We start from the raw sequence: 26,240 nt of genomic DNA, 5'->3' as shown, positions 1-26,240 counted from the left end.
CCCGCTGTGCTGAGTGACACACCCCGGGCAGTGAGCAGTATGAAAATGTAACCAGCATCTCGACAATTCGACAAGTGGACAATTTCAGGCTGTTTCACCAATCAGAGGTCAAACTTCAGATACACTTCACTCAGGAATAAGGGGAATTTAATATTTCCACAACATTCACACTTATTAGAAGAATTAAGCATTCCCTACATGGTCCAAATGCCAAATGTTTAATTCAGTTCCCTGCAGAGGACTCAATCTTATATCAAGAACATCATTTGAATATTCATTTGATACTCTTTACAATATAGATATTTAATTCAGTTCTTGACAGATGCGCCTGAATATCTCTCTCTTTCTCTCTGTGTCTCTACCTCTTTGTCTCTCTCTGTGTCTCTCTCTCTATCTGTCTCTCACACTGCCTCTCTCTGTCTGTCTCTCTAGAACATAGAACAGTACAGCACAGAACAGGCCCTTCGGCCCACGATGTTGTGCCGAGCTTTATCTGAAACTAAGATCAAGCTATCCCACTCCCTATCATCCTGGTGTGCTCCATGTGCCGATCCAATAACCGCTTAAATGTTCCTAAAGTGTCTGACTCCACTATCACTGCAGGCAGTCCATTCCACACCCCAACCACTCTCTGCGTAAAGAACCTACCTCTGATATCCTTCCTATATCTCCCACCATGAACCCTATAGTTATGCCCCCTTGTAATAGCTCCATCCACCCGAGGAAATAGTCTTTGAACCTTCACTCTATCTATCCCCTTCATCATTTTATAAACCTCTATTAAGTCTCCCCTCAGCCTCCTCCGCTCCAGAGAGAACAGCCCTAGCTCCCTCAACCTTTCCTCATAAGACCTACCCTCCAAACCAGGCAGCATCCTGGTAAATCTCCTCTGCACTCTTTCCAGCGCTTCCACATTCTTCTTATAGTGAGGTGACCAGAACTGCACACAATATTCCAAATGTGGTCTCACCAAGGTCCTGTACAGTTGCAACATAACCCCACGGCTCTTAAACTCCAACCCCCTGTTAATAAAAGCTAAGATGTGGAGATGCCGGCGTTGGACTGGGGTAAACACAGTAAGAAGTTTAACAACACCAGGTTAAAGTCCAACAGGTTTATTTGGTAGCAAAAGCCACACAAGCTTTCGGAGCTCTAAGCCCCTACCGGTAGGGGCTTAGAGCTGTCGTGTGGGCTTAGAGGCTTAGAGGTAGGGGCTCAGAGCTCCGAAAGCTTGTGTGGCTTTTGCTACCAAATAAACCTGTTGGACAATAAAAGCTAACACACTATAGGCCTTCTTCACAGCTCTATCCACTTGGGTGGCAACCTTTAGAGATCTGTGGATATGGACCCCAAGATCTCTCTGTTCCTCCACAGTCTTCAGAACCCTACCTTTGACCCTGTAATCCACATTTAAATTAGTCCTACCAAAATGAATCACCTCACATTTATCAGAGTTAAACTCCATTTGCCATTTTTCAGCCCAGCTTTGCATCCTATCTATGTCTCTTTGCAGTCTACAACAGCCCTCCATCTCATCCACTACTCCACCAATCTTGGTGTCATCAGCAAATTTACTGATCCACCCTTCAGCCCCCTCCTCTAAGTCATTAATAAAAATCACAAAGAGCAGAGGACCAAGCACTGATCCCTGTGGCACTCCGCTAGCAACCTGCCTCCAGTCCAAAACTATTCCACCACCACCCTCTGTCTTCGATCAGACAGCCAGTTACCTATCCAATCGGCCAACTTTCCCTCTATCCCACACCTCCTTACTTTCATCATAAGCCGACCATGGGGGACCTTTTATCAAACGCCTTACTAAAATCCATGTATATGACATCAACTGCCCTACCTTCATCAACACACTTAGTTACCTCCTCAAAAAATTCTATCAAATTTGTGAGGCACGACTTGCCCTTCACGAATCCGTGCTGACTATCCCGGATTAATCCGCATCTTTCTAAATGGTCGTAAATCCCATCCCTAAGGAACTTTTCCATCAATTTACCAACCAATCTGTCTCTCCCTCTCGCTGTCTCTCCCTCTCGCTGTCTCTCTCTTTCACTCACTCTCTGTCTCTCTCTTTCACTCACTCTCTGTCTCTCTCTTTCTGTCTCTCTCTGTCTGTCTCTCTCTCTCTGTCTCTCTCTCACTCTCACTCTCTCTCTCACACACTCACTCTCTGTCTCTCTGTTTCTCACTCTCTCTCTCCCACTCTCTCTCTCCCACTCTCTCTCTCCCACTCTCTCTCTCACACTCTCTCTCTCACACTCTCTCTCTCCCACTCTCTGCCTGTAGGAAGCATCTCTTGTCGAGGTCAGCATTTGAGTTTTGGTACCAACCCTCTCTTTCTAACTCCAGATACAGGATGGCTGCTTTTAAACTCCCAGGTGAGAGAGAGGGACTGTGATCTACCAAATAAAACCAAATACCGGTGTGAAAATCTGCTCCTAAAACCTCTTCAGATTATTATTGAAAATAATAAATTCTCTCTCACTCACACACACACATTCTCACACTCACACATGTACACACACACTCTCACACACTCACACACACACACATTCTCACACACTGACACACACACATACACACACAACACTCACACTGACACACACACACATTCTCACACTCACACATGTACACACACACTCTCACACACTCACACACACACACATTCTCACACTCACACATGTATAAACACAATCTCACACATTCACACACACACACATTCTCACACTCACACTCACACACACACATTCTCACACTCACACATGTACACACACTCTCACACACACATTCTCACACACTGACACACACACAACACTCACACACTGACACACACACACTGACACACACACACGCACACACTGACACACGCACACACTCTCACACACTGACACGCACACACACACACACACACTCTCACACAGTCTCTCACGCACATGCACACACTCTCACACTCACACACACACGCACACACTGACACACACACATACTCACACACACACGCACACACTGACACACACACATACTCACACACACATACACTCACACACTGACACACACACACACTGACACACACATGCACATACTGACACACACGCACACTCACACACTGACACACACGCACCCACACACTCTCACACCCACACTGACACACACACACACACACACACACACTCTCACACAGTCTCTCACACTCACACACACAGCAGAAAAGGATTACGCAATGTGTAAAAACTCACCATGTCCCAGTAAAGCTGACAGGAAGAGAAGGGCAAATTCAAGCTCCATAACTTCAACCTCTTGTGCAGGACCTGAGGTTTGGAGAAAGTTGGGGAATAAGTGGGTGGAAGGTGCGAGGTTCAGTGACAGGTCAAAACACACTCAGGGTTCCAGCGTCAGGGATTTATATCCTTCCTGAGGAAATGTGTTTTCTGGTGCCGCACACAATGAGCTGAATCTGCTGACTCAATTCTGCACTGGTCAGTGACAGAACTTCCCCCACACTCACAGCACACACACTCGCGCACACACACTCACAGCACACACACTCACAGTGCTGCTAGTCAGAGATACAGACTGCACACACACTCACAGTGCTGCTAGTCAGAGATACAGACTGCACACACACTCACAGTGCGGCTAGTCAGAGTTACACACTGCACACAGAGACACACACACTCACAGTGCTGCTAGTCAGAGTTACACACTGCACACAGAGACACACACACTCACAGTGCTGCTAGTCAGAGATACAGACTGCACACACACTCACAGTGTGGCTAGTCAGAGTTACACACTGCACACACACTCACAGTGCTGCTAGTCAGAGATACAGACTGCACACAGATACACACACACTCACAGTGCGGCTAGTCAGAGATACAGACTGCACACAGATACACACACACTCACACAGTGCTGCTACTCACAAACTGCACACAGATTTGCTATTTATACGCTTCTGTCAAGAGCAGCAAGCCCAACTCTGGAACATTCCGCTTCCTGGCCCCAATCCAGCTGAACGCCCAGAAGGACAGACTGAACAAATTTTAAAATGTTCCACCCTTTTCACACTGAGGGCGAATATTGGAGCCACTCACAACCCTCCTCCCACTGTTAATCACAGTGATGCAGAGACCTCATCAGTTTATACACCCAACTGTCCCTTCAGCCCCCTACTGCAGTGCTCTGGGGCACATCCTTCTATTCCATTCCCCCGCATGTGTTTATCCACTGACCCTCTGACAGTGCGGCGCTCCCTCAGTACTGACCCTCTGACAGTGCAGCACTCCCTCAGCACTGACCCTCTGACAGTGCGACACTCCCTCAGGACTGACCCTCTGACAGTGCAGCACTCCCTCAATACTGACCCTCTGACAGTGCAGCACTCCCTCAGCACTGACCCTCTGACAGTGCAGCACTCCCTCAGCACTGACCCTCTGACAGTGCAGCACTCCCTCAGTACTGACCCTCTGACAGTGCGGCACTCCCTCAGTACTGACCCTCTGACAGTGCAGCACTCCCTCAGGACTGACCCTCTGACAGTGCAGCGCTCCCTCAGTACTGACCCTCTGACAATGCAGCACTCCCTCAGGACTGACCCTCTGACAGTGCGGCACTCCCTCAGTACTGACCCTCTGACAGTGCAGCACTCCCTCAGGACTGACCCTCTGACAGTGCGGCGCTCCCTCAGTACTGACCCTCTGACAGTGCGGCACTCCCTCAGTACTGACCCTCTGACAGTGCGGCACTCCCTCAGCACTGACCCTCTGACAGTGCAGCACTCCCTCAGTATTGACCCTCTGACAGTGCAGCACTCCCTCAGTACTGACCCTCTGACAGTGCGGCACTCCCTCAGTACTGACCCTCTGACAGTGCGGCTCTCCCTCAGTACTGACCCTCTGACAGTGCGGCACTCCCTCAGTACTGACCCTCTGACAGTGCGGCACTCCCTCAGCACTGACCCTCTGACAGTGCAGCACTCCCTCAGCACTGACCCTCTGACAGTGCAGCACTCCCTCAGCACTGACCCTCTGACAGTGCGGCACTCCCTCAGTACTGACCCTCTGACAGTGCGGCTCTCCCTCAGTACTGACCCTCTGACAGTGCGGCACTCCCTCAGCACTGACCCTCTGACAGTGCAGCACTCCCTCAGCACTGACCCTCTGACAGTGCAGCACTCCCTCAGCACTGACCCTCTGACAGTGCAGCACTCCCTCAGCACTGACCCTCTGACAGTGCGGCACTCCCTCAGTACTGACCCTCTGACAGTGCGGCACTCCCTCAGTACTGACCCTCTGACAGTGCGGCACTCCCTCAGCGCTGACCCTCTGACAGTGCGGCACTCCCTCAGCGCTGACCCTCTGACAGTGCGGCACTCCCTCAGCGCTGACCCTCTGATAGTGCAGCGTTCCCTCAGTACTGACCCTCTGACAGTGCGGCACTCCCTCAGTACTGACCCTCTGATAGTGCAGCACTCCCTCATCACTGACCCTCTGACAGTGCAGCACTCCCTCAGTACTGACCCTCTGACAGTGCGGCACTCCCTCAGTACTGACCCTCTGACAGTGCGGCACTCCCTCAGTACTGACCCTCTGACAGTGCGGCACTCCCTCAGTACCGACCCTCTGACAGTGCGGCACTCCCTCAGTACCGACCCTCTGACAGTGCGGCACTCCCTCAGTACTGACCCTCTGACAGTGCGGCACTCCCTCAGTACTGACCCTCTGACAGTGCGGCACTCCGTCAGCACTGACCCTCTGACAGTGCGGCACTCCGTCAGCACTGACCCTCTGACAGTGCAGCACTCCCTCAGCACTGACCCTCTGACAGTGCAGCACTCCCTCAGCACTGACCCTCTGACAGTGCAGCACTCCCTCAGCACTGACCCGCTGACAGTGCAGCACTCTCTCAGTTCTGACCCTCTGACAGTGCAGCACTCTCTCAGTTCTGACCCTCTGACAGTGCGGCACTCCCTCAGTACTGACCCTCTGACAGTGCGGCACTCCCTCAGTACCGACCCTCTGACAGTGCAGCACTCCCTCAGCACTGACCCTCCCGTAGTTTTACTGTGTTGCCTGCAGTTCCCATTGCAATAATGTATGAATTGGAATGTAATCTCATTAATATTGTCAGGATCCAGGTTAACTCCTGAGAATCCACTTCTCCAGTATTCAGGGAATACGGGCTGGGTTCACTCAACATTTAACACGCAAATGTACTGATGTGATGTCACTGGAGAGGATGCAGAGGAGATTTACCAGGGTGGTACCTGGCTGGAGAGTTTTAGGTGTGAAGAGAGATTGGATCCACTGGGGTTGTTTTCGTGGAATCGTAGAATCCCTGCAATGCTGGAGGAGGCCATTTGGCCCATCAAGTCCACACTGACCACAATCCCACCAGGCCCTATCCCCGCAACCCCATGCATTTACCTTTGCCAGTCCCCCCGACACTGAGGGGGAATTTCGCACGGCCAATCCACCTAACCCACACATCTTTGGACCGTGGGAGGAAACCGGAGTACCCGGAGGAAACCCACGCAGACACGGGGAGAACGTGCAGACCTGGCGCTGTCAGACCGTAATGCTGACCACTCTGCCGCCGTGCCATTTTCCTTGGAACAGAGGGACGAAGGGGGGACATGATTGAGATGTATAAGATTATGTGGGACATAGATTGGGGAGATGTGAAGGAACTTTTCCCCTAAGCAGAGGGGTCGGTAACCAGGGGACATTAATTTACAGTAAGGGGCAGGAGATTTAGAGGGGATTTGAGGAAAGTCTTTTTCAGGCTGAGGGTGAGGGGGATCTGGAACTGGCTGCCTAAAAGGGTGGTGGGGGCGGGAACACTCACACCATTTAAGAAGCCAAACACGGCTACAGACCAAGTGCTGGAAAATGGGATTAGGACAGTATTTTTGGCCAGCAAATAGGCTGAAGGGCCTCTTTCTGTGACGTAATACTCTGTGGCCGGAATCTTACCGCCCCGCCCGCCGCGGGAATCAGAGAGCAGGCGAGGGGCGGACAATGGGAAAGTCCGTTTATCTCGGCCGGGCTTTTATGATTTTGGGACGAGCAAGGCCGTAAAATCCCGCCCACTGACTCCAACGCACCACGGTCATCCCAGTTTCCCGTGGGATTCAAATTTCACCAACCGCCATGGTGGGATTTGAACCCAGCTACCTGGAGCGTTACCCTGGGTCTGCTGGAGGAGTAGCCCAGTGACAATCCCATGACACTGCCGCTGCCTTTCACCAAAAGGGGGGTTCTTTCACCAAATTTAGGATACTAATTCGGATTGGTCTAAGATTTGAACAAACAAAATTCCTCATAAATACCTCACGTGAACCGGCAGTTTCGTAGGCCCGGCTTACTGTTCCATTGACAATTTTTTTCTATGATTTAAAGCAGCGAATGTTTGGGGTTCTGGAATGTTCTGCCGGGCAGTGTGGTGGAGGCCGGTTCAATCGAGAGGGAATTAGATGATGGTTTGAATAGAAACAATGAGCAGGTGGCACTGGGAAAAAGGCAGGGGAATGACACTAAATCACAATGCTCGTCAGGAGAGTCACTCCGGATGTGATTGACCAAATGTCCTCCTGTGCCCTGAACCTTCCTGTGAATTATTTTCTTAATTTTACTGTGCTTACAAAGTTACCGTTAGACGCCCAGGTACGAATATGATCGAGTTATCTATTCCAATGGGATTAACTTAGCTCCGTGAATTATACTCGGTGGATAATATCACATGGGCGGCACGGTAGCACAGTGGTTAGCACTGCTGCTTCACAGCTCCAGGGTCCCGGGTTCGATTCCCGGCTCGGGTCACTGTCTGTGTGGAGTTTGCACATTCTCCTCGTGTCTGCGTGGGTTTCCTCCGGGTGCTCCAGTTTCCTCCCACAGTCCAAAGATGTGCGGGTTAGGTTGATTGGCCAGGTTAAAAAAATTGCCCCTTAGAGTCCTGAGATGCGTAGGTTAGAGGGATTAGCGGGTAAATATGTGGGGGTAGGGCCTGGGTGGGATTGTGGTCGGTGCAGACTCGATGGGCCGAATGGCCTCCTTCTGCACTGTAGGGTTTCTATGGTTTCTTTCTATGCTTCCTCCTGTTAGCACATTTGTCACAGAGCCATAGATGTGTACAGCACAGAAAAGGCCCTTCGACCCATCAAATCTGTGCCAGCCAAAACAAGCAGCTATCTATTCGAATCCCATTTTCCAGCACTTCATAGAAGAATCCCTACAGTGCAGAAGGAGGCCATTCAGCCCATCGAACCACAATCCCAACCAGGCCCTATCCCCGTAACCCATTGCATTTACTCTCCCTGACACTAAGGGGCAATTTAGCACGGCCAATCCACCTAACCCGCACATCTCTGGACTGCGAGAGGAAACTGGAGCACCCGGAGGAAACCCACGCAGACACGGGGAGAACGTGCAGACTCCGCACAGACAGTGACCCGAGGCCGGGAATTGAACCCAGGTCGCTGGCGCTGTGAGGCAGCAGTGCTAACCACTGTGCCACAATATGAACTAGTTATCTATTCTAATAGAATTTATTTAGCTTCATGAATTATACTCGGTGTATAATATTCCTTCTGTTCTGAAAATTTCAATCGAGGCCCTTCAGGCCACTCCGTCTGTGCCAGCCAAAACAAGCCACTCTCATCCCATTTTCCAGCACTTGGTCCATAGCCTTGTATACCTTGGCATCTCAAGTGCTCATCTAAACGCTTTTTAATAGTTGTGAGAGTTCCCACCTCGACCACCCTTTCAGGCAGTGAGTTCCAGATTCCCATCACCCTCTGGCTGAAAGAGCTTTTCCTCAAATCCCCTCTAAATCTCCTGCCCTTGACCTTAAATCTCTGCCCCCTAGTTACTGACCCCTCTGCTCAGGGGAAAAGTTCCTTCCTATCTCCCCTCTCCATGTCCCTCAGTTTTGTTCAGCTCGATCAGGTCCCCTCTCAGCCTCCTCTGCTCTGAGGAAAACAGGCCTAACCAGCCTCTCTTCAGAGCTGAAAGGCTCCGGCCCAGGCTGGGGAACCTCCTCCGCACCCTCTCCAGTGCAATCACATCTTTCCTATAATGTGGCGACCAGAACTGCGCACAGTTACTCCAGCTGTGACCTAACGTCCTTTTAGGGAAGGAAATCTGCCGTCCTTACCCAGTCTGGCCTACATCTGACTCCAGAGCCACGGCAACATGGTCGACTTGTCACTGCCCTTCTGAAATGGCCGAGTGAGAGACTCCGTTTACGGGACAATTAGGGGTGGGTAACAAATTCACAGCCCAGCGAACCCCACATCCCAAGAAAGAATTATAAAAATTCCCTCTTTCGTACCTGGGGCGGGACGGTGGCACAGCGGTTAGCACTGCTGCCTCACAGCGCCAGGGACCCGGGTTCGATTCCCAGCTCGGATCACTGTCTGTGTGGAGTTTGCACATTCTCCCCGTGTCTGCGTGGGTTTCCTTCGGGTGCTCCGGTTTCCTCCCACAGTCCAAAGATGTGTAGGTCAGGTGGATTGGCCGTGCTAAATTGCCCCTTAGTGTCCCAAGACACCGTTGTTGCAGACTCAGGAGGCCAAATGGCCTCTCCTGCACTGTAGGGATTCTATGATTCTATGAATGTCATTCCGAATCGATTCCTGACATTGCAGTGAACTGGCAAATATTGCTTCATCAAGATATTCTTGTAAAACCTGGTGCCAAGTGTTTCATTGATCTGTTGAGTGGTTTACTAATAATAGCTGGTGTGATGGTTCACTTAATGTCGTCCTCAGGGGGAAAGAATGTCATTTGTTTAGGAGTGTACAATCCTTATCAATAAAACCATATTGCTTGCACAGAGAGTTGACCAAACTAGGGCGGGACGGTGGCACAGTGGTTAGCACTGCTGCCTCACAGCGCCAGGGATCTGGGTTCAATTCCCGGCTTGGGTCACTGTCGTGCAGAGTCTGCACGTTCTCCCCGTGTCTGCGTGGGTTTCCTCCGGGTGCTCCGGTTTCCTCCCACACTTGAACAATGTGCAGGTTAGGTGGATTGGCCATGTTAAATTGATCAGGGATTGAACCGGGATATCCACTGCTTGCTGAAATCCAGGTCTGAGGCGTTCAAGTCAGGCGACCCTGACCGATACAAGAAAGCCAGATACGATCCAAGGAGATCCATCAAAGATGCCAAAAGACAGTACCGGACCAAGCTAGAGTCCCAGGCTAGCCACACCGACCCCCGCCGACTATGGCAAGGTCTGCAAGACATAACAGGCTACAAGATGAAGGCATGTAAAATCGCCGGCTCCAACGCACCCCTCCTTTTTGAGCTCAATGCATTCGACGCCCGTTTTGAACAAAAGGTCAGTGAGAGCGTCCCCTCCTCCCTGGAAGCTCAGGATGAACCTGTATCTGGGGTCACCATTACAGATGTCAGAGCAGCTTTCTCGAAGGTCAACCCACGGAAAGTGACTGGCCCGGATGGGGTACCCGGACGAGCGCTCAGATCCTGTGCGGATCAACTGGCGGGGGTATTCGCAGACAGCTTCAACCTCTCTATACAACAATCTGAGGTCCCTCTCTGCTTCAAGAAGACGACCATCATCCCAGTACCAAAGAAAAGTCAGGCATCCTTAATACATATCGGCCGGTGGCTCTGACATCCATCATTGTGAAGTGCTTCGAAAGGTTAGTCATGGAATCAATTCCAGCCTCCTGGACTGCCTGGATCCACTACAGTTTGCCTAAAACCGCAACAGGTCCACAGCAGATGCCATCTCCCTGGCCCTGCACTCAACCCTGGAACACCTAGATAACAAAGACACCTATGTCAGACTCCTATTTATTGACTACAGCTCAGCTTTCAACACCATTATTCCCACAAAACTCATCTCCAAACTCCGTGGCCTGGGCTCGGCTCCTCCCTCTGCGACTGGATCCTGAGCTTCCTAACTCACAGACCACAATCAGTAAGGATCGGCAACAACACCTCCTCCACGATCATCCTCAACACCGGTGCCCCACAAGGCTGTGTTCTCAGCCCCCTACTATACTCCTTATACACCTATGCACCTGATGTCCAGTCTTTTCCTGAGCTGAAACCTGCTGTTTCTTTGAGTTGTAACTTGTCGTCTGCAGGGGTAATAACGACATTAGTTTGTTCCTCAATTCCCCTCCTATTCGATTTTCAAGTTTGCTGACGACACCACCGCAGTGGGTCGGATTTTAAACAATGTCGAGACAGGGTACAGGAATCAGAGAAATCATAGAAACCCTACAGTGCAGAAACAGGCCATTCGGCCCATCGAGTCTCCACCGACCACAATCCCACCCAGGCCCTACCCCCACATCCCTACACATATTTACCCGCTAATCCCTCTAACCTATGCATCTCAGGACACTAAGGGGCAATTTAGCACGGCCAATCAACCTAACCCGCATATCTTTGGACTGTGGGAGGAAACCGGAGCACCCGGAGGAAACCCACGCAGACACGAGGAGAATGTGCAAACTCCACACAGACAGTGACCCAAGCCGGGAATCGAACCCAGGTCCCTGGAGCTGTGAAGCAGCAGTGCTAACCACTGTGAGATAGAGATAGAGATAGAGAATCTGGTGAACTGGTGCGGCAACAATAATCTCTCCCTCAATGTCAACAAAATGAAAGAGATTGTCATCGACTTCAGGAAGCGTAAAGGAGAACATGCCCCTGTCCACATCAATGGGGATGAAGTAGAAAGGGTTGAAGCTTCACATTTTTAGGTGTCCAGATCACCAACAACCTGTCCTGGTCCCCCCATGCCGACACCATAGTTAAGAAAGCCCACCAATGCCTCTACTTTCACTGAAGACTAAGGAAATTTGGCATGTCAGCTACGACTCTCAACAACTTTTACAGATGCACCATAGGAAGCATTCTTTCTGGTTGTATCACAGCTTGGTATGGCTCCTGCTCTGCCCAAGACCGCAAGGAACTACAAAGGGCCAATCCATCACGCAAACCAGCCTCCCATCCATTGACTTCTAGACTTCCCGCTGCCTCGGGAAAAGCAGCCAGCATAATTAAGGACCCCATGCACCCCGGACATTCTCCCTTCCACCTTCTTCCGTCGGGAAAAAGATACAAAAGTCTGAGGTCACGTACCAACCGACTCAAGAACAGCTTCTTCCCTGCCGCTGTCAGACCTTTGAATGGACCTACCTTGCATTAAGTTGATCTTTCTCTACACCCTAGCTATGACTGTAACACTACATTCTGCACTCTCTCCTTTCCTTCTCTATGAACGGTGTGCTTTGTCTGTATAGCGCGCAAGAAACAATACTTTTCACTGTATCCCAATACATGTGACAATAATAAATCAAATCAAAAACCCTTAGGGCCCAATTTTGCCATCACGTTTCCGGGCGCGAAAACTTGGTAAAGTTGGGTGTGAGGCGAGTAGCGTGATCCGCGCCCGCCTCCGCGCCGGTTCCCAAGACCAGAAAATGGCCTCGATCGGGACCGCGCCCAAAACGGGCGCGACGGCCATTTAAAAGCATTTGCACGCATTAAAATTGACTTAATGGACTGCACGCCCAACCTTACCGGCACCTCTCCCTTTACCACCGCGTTCGCCCATCCAGAATCAGCGCAAAACAGACATGCTCCACAAAAGTCCAATTTGGGCATTCCAGTTAGTGAGGAGGTAAGTGCCGAGCGTCCGACGGCTCTCTGCTTGAGATCGGTGGGGGAGGGGGGTCCGCTGCCACTCTGCGTGATATTGGAGGGGGGGGATCCGCTGCCACCCTGCCCGTGATCAGTGAGGGGGAAGGGGGGTCCGCTGCCACCCTGCTTGAGATTGGAGGAGGGGGGATCCGTTGCCACTTTGCCTGAGATCGGTGGGGAAAGAGACAAGGGCCCGTGGTCGGTCTGGGTGGCGGAGGGGGGTGGGGGCGGGATAAGGGGATCAGCAATGTTGTGGGGGTGGGACAATGTCTGTGGGGGTCAGGGGGAGGCATTATCCTGCCCGGGAGGGATGTGGCAGGGGAACCGCACTCTATCCTATTTTTCTGCGCAGTTGGAGACGCCGATCGGAGCGGCAGGGTTTCGAGTGCGTTAAGGCCCCGCCCACAGGCTTCTGAAGCACGATTTGGAATCGCTGATATTTTTTCAGGCAGATTGCGTATGCCTGAGAACGGGTCTAAAAGTTGAATCTGAAACACCCCCAGTTTTAAGTCCACCCAGCGCTTAGAATCAAAATGGGAAAATAGGGCCCTCGGTGTCAGGGGGATAGCAGAGTAAATATGTGTGGTTTTGCGGATAGGGCCTTGGTGGGATTGTTGTCAGTGCGGATTCGATGGGTTGAATGGCCTTCTTCTGCACTGTATATATAAACTTTTCTTTTGTGGCCTAGCTTTTGTGGGAGGAAACACAGCTTGTTTCAACTTACAACGCAGAGTAACGTTCCCTGCAGAGTAACATTCCCCGCAGAGTAACGTTCCCCGCAGAGTAACATTCCTCGCGGAGTAACGTTCCCCGCAGAGTAACATTCCCCGCAGAGTAACATTCCCCGCAGAGTAACGTTCCCCGCAGAGTAACATTCCTCGCAGAGTAACGTTCCCTGCAAGTAACATTCCCCGCAGACTAACGTTCCCTGCAGAGTAATATTCCCCGCAGAGTAACATTCTCCGCAGAGTAACATTCCCCGCAGAGTAACCTTCTCCGCAGAGTAACCTTCCCCGCAGAGTAACCTTCTCCGCAGAGTAACATTCCCCGCAGAGTAACATTCCCCGCAGAGTAACGTTCCCCGCAGAGTAACGTTCCCCGCAGAGTAACGTTCCCCGCAGAGTAACGCTCCCCGCAGAGTAACGTTCCCCGCAGAGTAACGTTCCCCGCAGAGTAACGTTCCCTGCAGAGTAACGCTCCCCGCAGAGTAACGCTCCCCACAGAGTAATGTTCCCCGCAGAGTAACGCTCCCCGCAGAGTAACGTTCCCTGCAGAGTAACGTTCCCCGCAGAGTAACGTTCCCCGCAGAGTAATGTTCCCCGCAGAGTAACGTTCCCCGCAGAGTAACGTTCCCTGCAGAGTAATGTTCCCCGCAGAGTAACGTTCCCCGCAGAGTAACGTTCCCTGCAGAGTAATGTTCCCCGCAGAGTAACGTTCCCCGCAGAGTAACGTTCCCCGCAGAGTAATGTTCCCCGCAGAGTAACGTTCCCTGCAGAGTAACGTTCCCCGCAGAGTAACGTTCCCCGCAGAGTAACGCTCCCTGCAGAGTAACCTTCCCCGCAGAGTCACGCTCCCCGCAGAATAATGTTCCCCGCAGAGTAACGCTCCCCGCAGAGTAATGTTCCCCGCAGAGTAACGCTCCGCGCAGAGTAACGCTCCCCGCAGAATAATGTTCCCCGCAGAGTAACGCTCCCCGCAGAGTAACGCTCCCCGCAGAGTAATGTTCCCCGCAGAATAATGTTCCCCGCAGAGTAACGCTCCCCGCAGAGTAACGCTCCCCGCAGAGTAACGCTCCCCGCAGAGTAACCTTCCCCGCAGTATTCCTGCGTTATCGCCCCAACACCCTGTATAATTTGAACTTTTCTTTTCCAATTGCAGATCTTTGTGACAGGATGTGAACCCGTGACCGTTGTGACTCAGGAAAGCTTCACCACAGATAAATCTGCAGCTGATAACTGCCGATTGGACTCCCTTATGAATCATCGAGTTAGATTCCAGGAAATGGCGTCAAAACGTAGAAGGTTCGCTGCTCGAGTTAGTAACAAGTGAGTCTGATATCTGACTAACTGTTTTGAGTGGAAATCCATGATGACATTTTCACTCAGGGCAGTAACCTGGCCAATTACACAGTTCCATCACTGAATTCCCTCCTCCGGGATACTTTGCTTTCATATCCCGCCAAATATTATCCAGGGTTACTGTTTGAGGGCGGATCACAAACTGTGACAACTTTCCAGGACTGAATGTTGGGCAATTCCTTCCAAAATTCGCACTTTTGCAACATTGAATGTGATGCAAAACATTTCCATCCATTAACCCAAGCGATTGCTGAAACTATATTCACTCACGGGATTGGAGGTGGGCGTGTTGGGGGGGTAGGGCGGAGGGGGGGTGGGTGCGGATGGCTGGTGAAGCAATGTGGGTTACCCATCTCCGATTGCCCCTTGACAAGGTGGTGGGTGAGCTGCCATCTTGAACCCGCTGCAGTCCCTGAGGTGGAGGTTCACCCAGTGGGGAGTCGAACAACACCAGGTTAAAGTCCAACAGGTTTATTGCTGGCAGAGCTCCGAAAGCTAGTGTGGCGTTTGCTACCAAATAAACCTGTTGGACTTTAACCTGGTGTTGTGAGACTCCTTACTGTGTTTACCCCAGTCCAACGCCGGCAACTCCACATCATGTGTAGGTACACCCACAGTGCTGTTAGGGAGGGAGTCCCAGGATTTAGACCCAGCCACAGTGAAGGAACGGCCGATATATTTCCAAGTCGGGATGGTGAGTGACTCGGAGGGGAGCCTCCAGGTGGGGATGTTCCCAGGTATCTGCTGCCCTTGTCCTTCTAGATGGTAGCGGTTTGGAAGGTGCTGTCGAAGGAGCCTTGGTGAGATGCTGCAGTGCATCTTGTAAATGGTACACACGGCTGTCACTGTGTGTCGGGGGTGGAGGGAGTGAATGTTTGTGGTTAGCGTGTCGATCAAGCGGGGCTGCTTTGTCCTGGATGGTGTCGAGTTTCTTGAGTGTTGTTGGAGTTGCACCCAACCAGGCGAGTGGAGGTATTTCATCACGGTAGCACAGTGGTTAACTCTGCTGCTTCACAGCTCCAGGGACGAGGGTTCGATTCCCGGCTCGGGTCACTGTCTGTGTGGAGTTTGCACGTTCCCCTCGTGTCTGCGTGGGTTTCCTCCGGGTGCTCCGGTTTCCTCCCACAGTCCAAAGATATGCGGGTTAGGTTGATTGGCCATGATTAAAAAATTGCCCCTTAGTGTCCTGGGATGCGTAGATTCGCGGGATTAGCGGGTGAATATGTACGGATAAGGGGGTAGGGCCTGGGTGGGATTGTGGTCGGTGCAGACACGATGGGCCGAATGGCCTCTTTCTGCACTGTAGGGTTTCTAAGATTTCTAAGATCACACTCCTGACTTGTGTCCGTTACAACAGTTGGTGAAGAATAGATTTCACTTCAGGACAGCGCCTGACAGCCTCAGGAAATAACAAATTAGTTTACAACCAATTCATGACAAGAGAATTGTCACCGCTGTAGCAATATACAAAAGTGGTTAAGGAAACAATTCAGGGACTCAAAGTGCTGGTATCACAGCCCGTAATGGAGGAGCTGACAGTGCGGCGCTCCCTCAGTACTGACCCTCTGACAGTGCGGCACTCCCTCAGTACTGACCCTCTGACAGTGCGGCGCTCCCTCAGTACTGACCCTCTGACAGTGCGGCACTCCCTCAGTACTGACCCTCTGACAGTGCGGCACTCCCTCAGTACTGACCCTCTGACAGTGCGACACTCCCTCAGTACTGACTCTCTGACAGTGCGGCGCTCCCTCAGTACTGACCCTCTGACAGTGCGGCACTCCCTCAGTACTGACCCTCTGACAGTGCGACACTCCCTCAGGACTGACCCTCTGACAGTGCGGCACTCCCTCAGTACTGACCCTCTGACAGTGCGGCACTCCTTCAGTACTGACCCTCTGACAGTGCAGCACTCCCTCAGGACTGACCCTCTGACAGTGTGGCACTCCCTCAGTACTGACCCTCTGACAGTGCGGCGCTCCCTCAGTACTGACCCTCTGACAGTGCGGCACTCCCTCAGTACTGACCCTCTGACAGTGCGACACTCCCTGAGGACTGACCCTCTGACAGTGCGGCACTCCCTCAGTACTGACCCTCTGACAGTGCGGCACTCCCTCAGTACTGACCCTCTGACAGTGCGGCACTCCCTCTGTACTGACCCTCTGACAGTGCGGCACTCCCTCAGCACTGACCCTCTGACAGTGCAGCACTCCCTCAGTACTGACCCTCTGACAGTGCAGCAATCCCTCAGGACTGACCCTCTGACAGTGCGGCACTCCCTCAGTACTGACCCTCTGACAGTGCAGCACTCCCTCAGTACTGACCCTCTGACAGTGCAGCAATCCCTCAGGACTGACCCTCTGACAGCGCAGCAATCCCTCAGGACTGACCCTCTGACAGTGCGACACTCCCTCAGTACTGACCCTCTGACAGTGCGGCACTCCCTCAGTACTGACCCTCTGACAGTGCGGCACTCCCTCAGTACTGACCCTCTGACAGTGCGGCACTCCCTCAGTACTGACCCTCTGGCAGAGCGGCACTCCCTCAGTACTGACCCTCTGACAGTGCGGCACTCCCTCAGTACTGACCCTCTGACAGTGCGGCACTCCCTCTGTACTGACCCTCTGAAAGTGCGGCACTCCCTCAGTACTGACCCTCTGACAGTGCAGCACTCCCTCAGCACTGACCCTCTGACAGAGCGGCACTCCCTCAGCACTGACCCTCTGACAGCGCAGCAATCCCTCAGGACTGACCCTCTGACAGTGCGACACTCCCTCAGTACTGACCCTCTGACAGTGCGGCACTCCCTCAGTACTGACCCTCTGACAGTGCGGCACTCCCTCAGTACTGACCCTCTGACAGTGCGGCACTCCCTCAGTACTGACCCTCTGGCAGAGCGGCACTCCCTCAGTACTGACCCTCTGACAGTGCGGCACTCCCTCAGTACTGACCCTCTGACAGTGCGGCACTCCCTCTGTACTGACCCTCTGAAAGTGCGGCACTCCCTCAGTACTGACCCTCTGACAGTGCAGCACTCGCTCAGCACTGACCCTCTGACAGAGCGGCACTCCCTCAGCACTGACCCTCTGACAGTGCGGCACTCCCTCAGTACTGACCCTCTGACAGTGCGGCACTCCGTCAGTACTGATCCTCTGACAGTGCGGCACTCCCTCAGTATGACCCTCTGACAGTGCGGCACTCCCTCAGTACTGACCCTCTGACAGTGCGGCACTCCCTCAGCACTGACCCTCTGACAGCGCGGCACTCCCTCAGGACTGACCCTCTGACAGCGCGGCACTCCCTCAGTACGGACCCTCTGACAGTGCAGCACTCACTCAGTACTGACCCTCTGACAGTGCGGCACTCCCTCAGTACGGACCCTCTGACAGAGCGGCACTCCCTCAGTACTGACCCTCTGACAGTGCAGCACTCCCTCAGTACTGACCCTCTGACAGTGCGGCACCCCCTCAGTACTGACCCTCTGACAGTGCGGCACTCCCTCAGTACTGACCCTCTGACAGTGCGGCACTCCCTCAGTACTGACCCTCTGACAGTGCGGCACTCCCTCAGCACTGACCCTCTGACAGTGCAGCACTCCCTCAGTACTGACCCTCTGACAGTGCGGCACTCCCTCAGCACTGACCCTCTGACAGTGCGGCACTCCCTCAGTACTGACCCTCTGACAGTGCAGCACTCCCTCAGTACTGACCCTCTGACAGTGCAGCACTCCCTCAGTACTGACCCTCGGACAGTGCGGTACTCCCTCAGTACTGACCCTCGGACAGTGCGGCACTCCCTCTGTACTGACCCTCCGACAGTGCGGCACTCCCTCAGTACTGACCCTCTGACAGTGCGGCGCTCCCTCAGTACTGACCCTCTGACAGTGCGGCGCTCCCTCAGTACTGACCCTCTGACAGTGCGGCGCTCCCTCAGTACTGACCCTCTGACAGTGCGGCACTCCCTCAGTACTGACCCTCTGACAGTGTGGCACTACCTCAGTACTGACCCTCTGACAGTGCGGCGCTCCCTCAGTACTGACCCTCTGACAGTGCGGCGCTCCCTCAGTACTGACCCTCTGGCAGAGCGGCACTCCCTCAGTACCGACCCTCTGACAGTGCGGCACTCCCTCAGTACTGACCCTCTGACAGTGCGGCACTCCCTCTGTACTGACCCTCTGACAGTGCTGCACTCCCTCAGTACTGACCCTCTGACAGTGCAGCACTCCCTCAGCACTGACCCTCTGACAGAGCGGCACTCCCTCAGCACTGACCCTCTGACAGTGCAGCACTCCCTCAGTACTGACCCTCTGACAGTGCGGCACCCCCTCAGTACTGACCCTCTGACAGTGCGGCACTCCCTCAGTACTGACCCTCTGACAGTGCGGCACTCCCTCAGTACTGACCCTCTCACAGTGCGGCACTCCCTCAGCACTGACCCTCTGACAGTGCAGCACTCCCTCAGTACTAACCCTCTGACAGTGCGGCACTCCCTCAGCACTGACCCTCTGACAGTGCGGCACTCCCTCAGTACTGACCCTCTGACAGTGCGGCACTCCCTCAGCACTGACCCTCTGACAGTGCGGCACTCCCACAGTACTGACCCTCTGACAGTGCAGCACTCCCTCAGCACTGACCCTCTGACAGTGCAGCACTCCCTCAGTACTGACCCTCTGACAGTGCGGCACTCCCTCAGTACTGACCCTCTGACAGTGTGGCACTACCTCAGTACTGACCCTCTGACAGTTCGGCGCTCCCTCAGTACTGACCCTCTGACAGTGCGGCACTCCCTCAGGACTGACCCTCTGACAGTGCGACACTCCCTCAGGACTGACCCTCTGACAGTGCGGCACTCCCTCAGTACTGACCCTCTGACAGTGCGGCACTCCCTCAGTACTGACCCTCTGACAGTGCAGCACTCCCTCAGGACTGACCCTCTGACAGTGTGACACTCCCTCAGTACTGACCCTCTGACAGTGCAGCACTCCCTCTGTACTGACCCTCTGACAGTGCGGCACTCCCTCAGCACTGACCCTCTGACAGTGCAGCAATCCCTCAGGACTGACCCTCTGACAGTGCAGCAATCCCTCAGGACTGACCCTCTGACAGTGCGACACTCCCTCAGTACTGACACTCTGACAGTGCGGCACTCCCTCAGTACTGACCCTCTGACAGTGCGGCACTCCCTCAGCACTGACCCTCTGACAGTGCGGCACTCCCTCAGTACTGACCCTCTGACAGTGCGGCACTCCCTCAGTACTGACCCTCTGACAGTGCGGCACTCCCTCAGTACTGACCCTCTGGCAGAGCGGCACTCCCTCAGTACTGACCCTCTGACAGTGCGGCACTCCCTCAGTACTGACCCTCTGACAGTGCGGCACTCCCTCTGTACTGACCCTCTGACATTGCGGCACTCCCTCAGTACTGACCCTCTGACAGTGCAGCACTCCCTCAGCACTGACCCTCTGACAGAGCGGCACTCCCTCAGCACTGACCCTCTGACAGTGCAGCAATCCCTCAGTACTGACCCTCTGACAGTGCGGCACCCCCTCAGTACTGACCCTCTGACAGTGCGGCACTCCCTCAGTACTGACCCTCTGACAGTGCGGCACTCCCTCAGTACTGACCCTCTGACAGTGCGGCACTCCCTCAGTACTGACCCTCTGACAGTGCGGCACTCCCTCAGTACTGACCCTCTGACAGTGCGGCACTCCCTCAGTACTGACCCTCTGACAGTGCGGCACTCCCTCAGTACTGACCCTCTGACAGTGCGGCACTCCCTCAGTACTGACCCTCTGACAGTGCGGCACTCCCTCAGCACTGACCCTCTGACAGTGCGGCACTCCCTCAGCACTGACCCTCTGACAGTGCGGCACTCCCTCGGTACTGACCCTCTGACAGTGCGGCACTCCCTCAGCACTGACCCTCTGACAGTGCGGCACTCCCTCAGTACTGACCCTCTGATAGTGCGGCACTCCCTCAGCACTGACCCTCTGACAGTGCGGCACTCCCTCAGTACTGACCCTCTGACAGTGCGGCACTCCCTCAGCACTGATCCTCTGACAGTGCGGCACTCCCTCAGTACTGACCCTCTGACAGTGCAGCACTCCCTCAGTTCTGACCCGCTGACAGTGCAGCACTCACTCAGTACTGACCCTCGGACAGTGCGGCACTCCCTCAGTACTGACCCTCGGACAGTGCGGCACTCCCTCTGTACTGACCCTCTGACAGTGCGGCACTCCCTCAGTACTGACCCTCTGACATTGCGGCGCTCCCTCAGTACTGACCCTCTGACAGTGCGGCACTCCCTCAGCACTGACCCTCTGACAGTGCGGCACTCCCTCAGTACTGACCCTCTGACAGTGCGGCACTCCCTCAGTACTGACCCTCTGACAGTGCGGCACTCCCTCAGTACTGACCCTCTGGCAGAGCGGCACTCCCTCAGTACTGACCCTCTGACAGTGCGGCACTCCCTCAGTACTGACCCTCTGACAGTGCGGCACTCCCTCTGTACTGACCCTCTGACAGTGCGGCACTCCCTCAGTACTGACCCTCTGACAGTGCAGCACTCCCTCAGCACTGACCCTCTGACAGAGCGGCACTCCCTCAGCACTGACCCTCTGACAGTGCGGCACTCCCTCAGTACTGACCCTCTGACAGTGCGGCACTCCCACAGTACTGACCCTCTGACAGTGCGGCACTCCCTCAGTACTGACCTTCTGACAGTGCGGCACTCCCTCAGTATGACCCTCTGACAGTGCGGCACTCCCTCAGTACTGACCCTCTGACAGTGCAGCACTCCCTCAGTACTGATCCTCTGACAGTGCAGCACCCCCTCAGTATGACCCTCTGACAGTGCGGCACTCCCTCAGTACTGACCCTCTGACAGTGCGGCACTCCCTCAGCACTGACCCTCTGACAGTGCGGCACTCCCTCAGTACTGACGCTCTGACAGAGCGGCACTCCCTCAGTACGGACCCTCTGACAGTGCAGCACTCCCTCAGGACTGACCCTCTGACAGTGCGGCACTCCCTCAGTACGGACCCTCTGACAGAGCGGCACTCCCTCAGTACTGACCCTCTGACAGTGCAGCACTCCCTCAGTACTGACCCTCTGACAGTGCGGCACCCCCTCAGTACTGACCCTCTGACAGTGCAGCACTCCCTCAGTACTGACCCTCTGACAGTGCGGCACTCCCTCAGTACTGACCCTCTGACAGTGCGGCACTCCCTCAGCACTGACCCACTGACAGTGCAGCACTCCCTCAGTACTGACCCTTTGACAGTGCGGCACTCCCTCAGCACTGACCCTCTGACAGTGCGGCACTCCCTCAGTCCTGACCCTCTGACAGTGCAGCACTCCCTCAGTACTGACCCTCTGACAGTGCAGCACTCCCTCAGCACTGACCCTCTGACAGTGCGGCACTCCCTCAGTACTGAACCACGGACAGTGCGGCATTCCCTCAGTACTGACCTTCTGACAGTGCGGCACTCCCTCAGTACTGACCCTCTGACAGTGCGGCACTCCCTCAGTACTGATCCTCTGACAGTGCGGCACTCCCTCAGTATGACCCTCTGACAGTGCGGCACTCCCTCAGTACTGACCCTCTGACAGTGCGGCACTCCCTCAGCACTGACCCTCTGACAGTGTGGCACTCCCTCAGTACAGACCCACTGACAGAGCGGCACTCCCTCAGTACGGACCCTCTGACAGTGCAGCACTCCCTCAGTACTGACCCTCTGACAGTGCGGCACTCCCTCAGTACGGACCCTCTGACAGAGCGGCACTCCCTCAGTACTGACCCTCTGACAGTGCAGCACTCCCTCAGTACTGACCCTCTGACAGTGCGGCACCCCCTCAGTACTGACCCTCTGACAGTGCGGCACTCCCTCAGTACTGACCCTCTGACAGTGCGGCACTCCCTCAGTACTGACCCTCTGACAGTGCGACACTCCCTCAGTACTGACCCTCTGACAGTGCGGCACTCCCTCAGTACTGACCCTCTGACAGTGCGACACTCCCTCAGCAGTGACCCTCTGACAGTGCGGCACTCCCTCAGTACTGACCCTCTGACAGTGCGGCACTCCCTCAGTACTGACCCTCTGACAGTGCGACACTCCCTCAGTACTGACCCTCTGACAGTGCGGCACTCCCTCAGTACTGACCCTCTGACAGTGCGACACTCCCTCAGCAGTGACCCTCTGACAGTGCGGCACTCCCTCAGTACTGACCCTCTGACAGTGCGGCACTCCCTCAGTACTGACCCTCTGACAGTGCGGCACTCCCTCAGTACTGACCCTCTGACAGTGCGGCACTCCCTCAGTACTGACCCTTTGATAGTGCGGCACTCCCTCAGTACTGACCCTCTGACAGTGCGGCGCTCCCTCAGTACTGACCCTCTGACAGTGCGGCACTCCCTCAGTACTGACCCACTGAAGTGCGGCACTCCCTCAGTACTGACCCTCTGACAGTGCGGCGCTCCCTCAGTGCTGACCCTCTGACAGTGCGGCAGTCCCTCATTACTGACCCTCTGACAGTGCGGCACTCCCTCAGTACTGATCCTCTGACAGTGTGACACTCCCTCAGTATGACCCTCTGACAGTGCGGCACTCCCTCAGTACTGACCCTCTGACAGTGCGGCACTCCCTCAGTACTGACCCCTGACAGTGCGGCACTCCCTCAGTACTGATCCTCTGACAGTGCGGCACTCCCTCAGTATCACCCTCTGACAGTGCGGCACTCCCTCAGTACTGACCCTCTGACAGTGCGGCACTCCCTCAGCACTGACCCTCCGACAGTGTGGCACTCCCTCAGTACTGACGCTCTGACAGAGCGGCACTCCCTCAGTACGGACCCTCTGACAGTGCAGCACTCCCTCAGTACGGACCCTCTGACAGAGCGGCACTCCCTCAGTACTGACCCTCTGACAGTGCGGCACTCCCTCAGTACTGACCCCTGACAGTGCGGCACTCCCTCAGTACTGACCCTCTGACAGTGCGACACTCCCTCAGCAGTGACCCTCTGACAGTGCGGCACTCCCTCAGTACTGACCCTCTGACAGTGCGGCACTCCCTCAGTACTGACCCTCTGACAGTGCGACACTCCCTCAGTACTGACCCTCTGACAGTGCGGCACTCCCTCAGTACTGACCCTCTGACAGTGCGACACTCCCTCAGCAGTGACCCTCTGACAGTGCGGCACTCCCTCAGTACTGACCCTCTGACAGTGCGGCACTCCCTCAGTACTGACCCTCTGACAGTGCGGCACTCCCTCAGTACTGACCCTCTGACAGTGCGGCACTCCCTCAGTACTGACCCTTTGATAGTGCGGCACTCCCTCAGTACTGACCCTCTGACAGTGCGGCACTCCCTCAGTACTGACCCCTGACAGTGCGGCACTCCCTCAGTACTGATCCTCTGACAGTGCGGCACTCCCTCAGTATCACCCTCTGACAGTGCGGCACTCCCTCAGTACTGACCCTCTGACAGTGCGGCACTCCCTCAGCACTGACCCTCTGACAGTGTGGCACTCCCTCAGTACTGACGCTCTGACAGAGCGGCACTCCCTCAGTACGGACCCTCTGACAGTGCAGCACTCCCTCAGTACGGACCCTCTGACAGAGCGGCACTCCCTCAGTACTGACCCTCTGACAGTGCGGCACTCCCTCAGTACTGACCCTCTGACAGTGTGGCACTCCCTCAGTACTGACCCTCTGACAGTGCGGCACTCCCTCAGTACTGACCCACTGACAGTGCGGCACTCCCTCAGTACTGACCCTCTGACAGTGCGGCACTCCCTCAGCACTGACCCTCTGACAGTGCAGCACTCCCTCAGTACTGACCCTCTGACAGTGCAGCACTCCCTCAGTACTGACCCTCTGACAGTGCAGCACTCCCTCAGTACTGACCCTCTGACAGTGCGGCACTCCCTCAGTACTTACCCTCCGACAGTGCAGCACTCCCTCAGTACGACCCTCTGACAGTGCGGCACTCCCTCAGTACTGAACCTCGGACAGTGCGGCACTCCCTCAGTACTGACCCTCTGACAGTGCGGCACTCCCTCAGTACTGACCCTCTGACAGTGCAGCACTCCCTCAGTACTGACCCTCTGACAGTGCGGCACTCCCTCAGTACTGATCCTCTGACAGTGCGGCACTCCCTCAGTATGACCCTCTGACAGTGCGGCACTCCCTCAGTACTGACCCTCTGACAGTGCGGCACTCCCTCAGCACTGACCCTCTGACAGTGTGGCACTCCCTCAGTACTGACCCACTGACAGAGCGGCACTCCCTCAGTACGGACCCTCTGACAGTGCAGCACTCCCTCAGTACTGACCCTCTGACAGTGCGGCACTCCCTCAGTACGGACCCTCTGACAGAGCGGCACTCCCTCAGTACTGACCCTCTGACAGTGCAGCACTCCCTCAGTTCTGACCCTCTGACAGTGCGGCACCCCCTCAGTACTGACCCTCTGACAGTGCGGCACTCCCTCAGTACTGACCCTCTGACAGTGCGGCACTCCCTCAGTACTGACCCTCTGACAGTGCGACACTCCCTCAGTACTGACCCTCTGACAGTGCGGCACTCCCTCAGTACTGACCCTCTGACAGTGCGACACTCCCTCAGCAGTGACCCTCTGACAGTGCGGCACTCCCTCAGTACTGACCCTCTGACAGTGCGGCACTCCCTCAGTACTGACCCTCTGACAGTGCGACACTCCCTCAGTACTGACCCTCTGACAGTGCGGCACTCCCTCAGTACTGACCCTCTGACAGTGCGACACTCCCTCAGCAGTGACCCTCTGACAGTGCGGCACTCCCTCAGTACTGACCCTCTGACAGTGCGGCACTCCCTCAGTACTGACCCTCTGACAGTGCGGCACTCCCTCAGTACTGACCCTCTGACAGTGCGGCACTCCCTCAGTACTGAACCTTTGATAGTGCGGCACTCCCTCAGTACTGACCCTCTGACAGCGCGGCGCTCCCTCAGTACTGACCCTCTGACAGTGCGGCACTCCCTCAGTACTGACCCTCTGACAGTGCGGCGCTCCCTCAGTGCTGACCCTCTGACAGTGCGGCAGTCCCTCATTACTGACCCTCTGACAGTGCGGCACTCCCTCAGTACTGATCCTCTGACAGTGTGACACTCCCTCAGTATGACCCTCTGACAGTGCGGCACTCCCTCAGTACTGACCCTCTGACAGTGCGGCACTCCCTCAGTACTGACCCCTGACAGTGCGGCACTCCCTCAGTACTGATCCTCTGACAGTGCGGCACTCCCTCAGTATCACCCTCTGACAGTGCGGCACTCCCTCAGTACTGACCCTCTGACAGTGCGGCACTCCCTCAGCACTGACCCTCTGACAGTGTGGCACTCCCTCAGTACTGACGCTCTGACAGAGCGGCACTCCCTCAGTACGGACCCTCTGACAGTGCAGCACTCCCTCAGTACGGACCCTCTGACAGAGCGGCAC

At 54.8% G+C, this 26,240-nt stretch overlaps 1 protein-coding gene across 1 annotated transcript in view; it reads right to left on the bottom strand.

Annotated features, from left to right (window-relative positions):
• The window catches only part of LOC144488612 (phospholipase A2 inhibitor gamma subunit B-like), a 61,322-nt gene that overhangs the window by 20,782 nt on the left and 14,300 nt on the right, over positions 1–26,240 (bottom strand). Inside the window, exon 2 of the mRNA XM_078206672.1 lies at positions 3,249–3,320. Within this exon, the coding sequence (XP_078062798.1) occupies positions 3,249–3,297 (49 nt within the window). The 5' untranslated portion in view covers positions 3,298–3,320. The remainder of the gene's footprint in view (positions 1–3,248; positions 3,321–26,240) is intronic.

The sequence above is a fragment of the Mustelus asterias genome, unplaced genomic scaffold (assembly GCF_964213995.1).
Source record: "Mustelus asterias unplaced genomic scaffold, sMusAst1.hap1.1 HAP1_SCAFFOLD_1709, whole genome shotgun sequence".
Taxonomy (NCBI): domain Eukaryota; kingdom Metazoa; phylum Chordata; class Chondrichthyes; order Carcharhiniformes; family Triakidae; genus Mustelus; species Mustelus asterias.
This window is presented reverse-complemented; position numbering and strand designations above follow the sequence as displayed.